This window comes from Colobus angolensis, unplaced genomic scaffold (genome assembly GCF_000951035.1).
Source record: "Colobus angolensis palliatus isolate OR3802 unplaced genomic scaffold, Cang.pa_1.0 Scaffold212, whole genome shotgun sequence".
NCBI classification, from domain to species: Eukaryota; Metazoa; Chordata; class Mammalia; order Primates; family Cercopithecidae; genus Colobus; species Colobus angolensis.
In genome coordinates, this window is record NW_012115289.1 from 4,064,633 (window position 1) to 4,070,522 (window position 5,890).

General features: G+C 42.3%; 1 protein-coding gene across 1 annotated transcript in view; it reads right to left on the reverse strand.

Moving 5' to 3' along the window:
• The window catches only part of MAP3K1 (mitogen-activated protein kinase kinase kinase 1, E3 ubiquitin protein ligase), a 78,267-nt gene extending 77,707 nt beyond the window's left edge, over positions 1-560 (reverse strand). The window contains exon 1 of the mRNA XM_011942927.1: positions 5-560. Coding sequence (XP_011798317.1) covers positions 5-560 — 556 coding nt within the window. The remainder of the gene's footprint in view (positions 1-4) is intronic.
• Positions 561-5,890: the final 5,330 nt, after the last annotated feature.

Consider the following 5,890-nt stretch of genomic DNA (forward strand, 5'->3'; position numbering starts at 1 on the left):
CGACGAGGCGCGATTCCCCGCCGCCGCCGCCATTTTCTCTCGCGGGCTACATTCGCTCGGCCCCTGCGAGGGAGGGAGGGGGCGGGGAGAACGCAGGGGGCGGGCACTGCGCCGCCAGCGTAAGGCCTCCTGCGCCAACTGCGTGAGCGCGGCCCGCCGGGCGCCTGGACTGGACTGACCGACTGGCCGGCGCGTGGGTCCGTCCTGCGGCAGAGGTGCGGGCGGAGGGCGGCCCGGCGGCCCCAGGTGGGAGGGAGTGGGCTGTGCTCTCGGCCGGGCGAGAGGGCGGGCGGACGAGGTGGACTGGGAGAGGGAGGGGGCAGAGGTGCTCTGAACTCAGCGCTGCGCGCGCCGCGCCGCCAGGTAGTCCCGGCCTCACCGGCGACAGGAGGAGCCTTGGCGGTAGCGCCGCGCCGCTTCCTCTCCGCAATCTCGGCCCGGCCCCGCAGGAGCTCGCCGGAGGGGAGTTGCGGCTTTCGAAAGAAAGAATTAGTTCCGACTTGGGTTTCTGGTGCTTGAAAGGGACGCAGGCGAGAGGGTTTACAGTCTGTCATTCGCATTGCCGTTTGCAGTGGGCGTCAAGGGACCCAGGCGCGGACCAGCCTCCCACCGACGCGCAGGTGGCGCCCGGGACCGTCGCCTGCTGCAAAGCGAAAGCAAGTCAACGTTTAGCAGGCAGGCTGCCGCGGACCAGAAAAATAAAAGTTTTGTTTTTGTTTTCTTTTGAAAAGAAAACACTCCTTCTCTATTGTCCCACTCCTATCCCTGTGCTACAAATAACAAAACTTCAAAGTTTTCTGTAATACGTTACATCCTTAAGCTGCTCATTTGGGACAGCTACCCCCTACCCGCACTAAGTCCCCACAGCCTCTGAGAAACCGTGGTGGGGAGGAAAGGAAGGGGGTGCCCTGGTCGATCTTTAGTAGTTTTTCCTTGACTGCCTTTGGGAAAAACAGTCGCGTACAGGACCACATAGAGCGCGTTTAGGGAAGGGACCAGCGCTGTGCCAGGAAATGCTCGGCAATGTCACCCTCGGCCAGGTCGGCCCTCCCCGAATCCAGTGCTGCTCGCCGCACGTCCTTCTTCCCTGCAGGGTCGGGCCACCGGCCGGGTTCCCTCTGTCCCCACCCCTTCAGGGCCGGGCTGCCCCTAGTTCCTGGACTCTACGTGAGAAGGTGCTTTGGGATGGAAAAAGCAACATTTACATGTTAATGATTTTTGACCTTTTGTCAACTGAGGAGAGCTTCTGTGTTGCGTATATTTCTTCCTTCCTTGCCTTTCCTCCAGCTGGTTTGTTTAGGATGGGGAATCTCCCAAAACCCAGGAGGAGCGTCTGTAGATTTACTTTGTGAAACATGATTAAGGAGGGGGGAAGTTAGGGGTGGGGAGTACGGATTCTCACGGAGGTAATCTTGTCAGTCTTCACATATTTAGACAAAAGCCTGAACTATTTACAGAAAAATTCCATTGACTTCTTGAGACTAGGTAAAATGAAAACCCCTTTCCCAGATATAATGTTAACTGCGTAAGCAGGTTAGATCAGAGGAATTTTAAAAAGTCCGGATTTCATATTAGCTCAATGTTTTGAAAACTGCTGTAACATCTCCCGTAAGATAGTTTTAGATCGTTACACTCAACGGTACAAATTTTGAAAGTTCAGATAAATCTGTTAAAAATTAAGTCTACATTTAGGCTATAATTATATACTCTTTTAATGGCACTCAAACGTATCATTCAAACCAAACAGTAGTTATTTCCCAGGTTTTTCCGGATTGCCACACCCACCAAATCCTAAACTGAAACGGATAAACTTTCCTTGTTCCTATTTTGATCTGAAGACTTTTAAATTTGCACGCACATATTCAGGTACCTGTAAGTGAGAAAAGTAAGTGGAAGACTTAAGCCAGAGTAGCAAAGTAAAAAGGATATTCCAGCAAAACTTTGATTTTTGACTCTTTGTACAGTGGTTGAAACTGGGGGGGATCAAAGGGAGAGGGCTACCCAGCGCAGCGCTATCAACTAGACCCAATTCTCTAACTTCCTCCAGCCACCACGTATTACTATGGAGAAACCTAAGTGTTGGCCTTTTCCCACAGTTTTTGGTGCTTTGAGTCATTTTTTTTCTTTAATTTTTTACGTAAATATTCAGGTTGTCATTATGCGTCTGCATATGGACACACTGATTTCTTAGAGAACCAAAAGACATGCTTAACTGAAAAGGGTGTTCTCCCTCTGCTGTATGTTAATAGAAGTTTTGAGGAGCATTTAACTGTATGGGATTGCTACCAAAGTTTCTGAGTCTTATGCGTGATTAAGACTCTAGCTCTGGTTTTGGTGCTGTTCAATCCTGCTCTATGTTACTGCAGAGAGGTGGATGTCAAATATCAAGTACTGTAGGCTCTGAATTCTCTTAATATGATTTCTTTAATGACATTCAGGAGACTTGTATTTCTTCCAAGGTTGTTTCTAGACTGAAAGCTCTGGTTCCTATTTCCAAGCTCTTCATTTCCATCCTCACTGGGACGTAAACCTTGCAATGATTTCACGCATGCAATTTCATGACAATTTCAGTAACCTTTATACCGTTGCATTACAGATCACTGCCTTCACATAATGCTTCCGGAAACTACATCACACTTCAGTTCCTACACCATATTCACGTTGAGGATCCCTTTTGACACTGGGCATTTCCTCACTGTGCATAAATATCACAAATATTAGAATGAGCAGACATAATATACATTGGGAGAATTATTTCAGCCTGTACATGATTCATCATATATTTAGTAAGCACCTACTGTGCACATGCAGGAATTTTTCTCCTCTGAGGATATTGTTTGTTGTTTTTAATTTCTACAAAAATGAATAAACAAAATATTCCGATCTACAAATATTTTTATTAGTGGGTATTTATCAGGCTGACTGGTAGAATTCCAGATCCATCAGTATGTGAGTGTATTCACATATTCATGGCTGTTTGTGAGATCTATACCTCAGATAAACATAAAAGAATAATGTAACCTTGAGAATAGGGTAAAAGCTGGTGTTCCTTCAAGCTTACAAATATTTATTATGGAATACTTGCAGGAGTGCTGGGACTAGAATTTGGTTTCTGCATGCTCTTTCCAGACAACATACTTCCCAGGTGTTTTCAGATGTTCTAAGTCAGAAAATCCTGTCATCAGTGGGATAATTGGTTCCCTACAAGGGCACTGTAAATGACATTATAGTAGAAGGTCTCTTAACGAGCCTCCATTTAGCTGACTCATCCAGTAACAGATACCAGCCATTACTGTGTGCTGTACAACATGCAGATGACACAGCACAATAAATGCTCAGGCCAGTGGCTGGTGTACACCTGCATACTTCTGTTCCCACTAGGTGAGTTATGGGTCCCGTGAGAATCCATTGTACTTGTTCCCAAACTTGATTCCGCCTGTTACACTGTTCCTTGTGAAATATAATTAAATATTACACAATTGATTATTAAATTAATAAAACATGAGTATGTATGTGCAAAAAAAAGGTTGTTCCAGTGAAAATGAAGTGAAATGCTTTGAGAGAAAATGATTGAAACTGGGGATCAAAGTGAGGCGGTACCCAGTGCAACACTGTCAATTAGTTAACAATTCTCTAACTTCTTCCTAGCCACCACATATCACCATGGCGAAACCTAAGTGCCGGTCTTTCAAATAGTTTTTGATGCTTGTAGTCATTTTTATTTTAATCACTTATGTGAATATTCAGGTTATCATTGTGCATTTGCATATGGACACACTGATTTTTTAAGAGAAAAATAATCAGAGGACATACTTAATTGAAAGGGTGTTCTTCCTTTACCATGTGTTAGTAGGAAGTATTGGAGGCGAGGCACTGAAAAAAATCTCTGTCAAATTAGTTGTGGGTATGACCATTGTGAAAGATTGGGAAGAAAGCATTCAAGCCTAGAATTTACTTTGCAGGTATCTATCAGGAGTCACTTTGCTTTAAAGAAACTAAAACTGAAAATTGTAGGCAACGTGAAAGATACATGGAACTCTAAACGGTGGACCCACATTCTAAAGACTAAGGCCCTACAGCCAAATATTGACCAAGAAAACCCCAAACCAACCAAAACAAAACACTGTTGTTTATATGTTTTAAGTTAAAGTAAAATACTTAAGAGATATATATGATTCCCTTTTATTAATAAACTTTCTAAACATTTTGCATGTATCTGCATGTTCTTAAAATCAGAAATTAGTTTTCGTAATAAATAATGAAAAGTACTTGAATTGGAATTTTATATTTAAGAATACAACTATAACTTATTAAATTTAATTTGCCTCAGAGTAAGCAAAATTCTTCTCACTTTACAATCATGCACTGATTGAATTCTTTGAATGGCCATCGTGGTTGCTGTTTTTTGATGCATACTGAGATACTCTTTTTCCATTTGACCTTTGTGGTTTAGTCAGGGCTATCATTTTTGCAAACAATATTTGAAGGGTTCATACATTTTCCCAAGATCCTCCTGTAATACTCAATTGCTTTCTTTAGACTAGTGTCCTTGTCAGTGTTTTCTTCCTTTTACCGACTTCCTGGTACAACTCTGCTGAATCCTGCATTCACAAGGCTTTGCATGTGACCTGAGCAGTTCAGGACCACTTTCATTGGCTTTGTTCACTTCTGCATCTTTTGCAACATTTGCACCTTCACTTTGCAATTGATTTCCATTGTTTTGTGGCCAAAGCTGCTATAAAGAGGTATACAAAGTTGGCATGGGGTTGGGCACAGTGGCTCACGCCTGTAATCCCAGCACTTTGGAAGACCGAAACAGTAGGATTACTTGAGACCTGGAGTTTCAGGCCAGCCTGGGTGACATAGTGAGACCCTCATCTCTAAAAAAATTAAAAAAAAAAAAAAAGTAACTGGGCATGGTGGCACACACTTATATTCCCAGATACTCAGGAGGCTGAGATGGGAAGATGGACTATGCCCAGGAGATCCAGACTGCAATGAACCATAATCATACCACTGCACTCCAGCCTGGGCCACAGAGCAACACCCTGCCTCTAAAAATAAATCAATAAATATAAATTTTCAAAAATTGTCATGCACTAGAGGAATGCTGTCTAACAAAATATAGTGCAATCCACGTATATAATTTTAAATTTTCTAGTAGACACGTTTAAAACCAGGTGAAATTAATTTCAATAATATATTTTATGTAACATATCTAAAAAATTACTTTCATGAGTAATTAGTGTATAACGTATTACAAATGAGGTAGTTTCTCTTTTTTGGTGCTAGATCTTTGAAATATGGTGTGTGTTTTACACTGACAGGACATTTCTAACATCTTAATTCAGACTAGCCACATTTCGAGTGCTCAAAGGCTGCAGGTAGCTGGCATATTGGACAGTGCAGACCTAGAACTATAGTACCTAACACCAATGAGTTTTATGGATTGTTAAATGCTTTATTAGGTCAGGATTAACATGTAAGAAAAATAATCCACATGTATATGTTCAGGAAATAAAGAAGAAATGCATTAGATATAAATTATAGTCATGTGCTGCATAATGATGGATACATATATGATGGTGGTCCCAGAAGATTATAATGCCATATTTTTACTGTACATTTTCTATGTTTAGATATATTTGGATGCCCAAATACCTACCATTGTGTTACGCTGCCTACAGTCTTCAGTACAGTCACATGCTATATAGGTTTGTAGCCTCGGAGCAATAAGCTATACCGTATAGCTTATGTGTGTAGTAGGCTATACTATCTAGATTTGTATACATACACTCTATGATGTTCACACCATGACAAAATTACCTAACGATGCATTTCTTGTAATGTATTGAATGTATCCCAGTCATTAAGTGATGCATGACTGTAG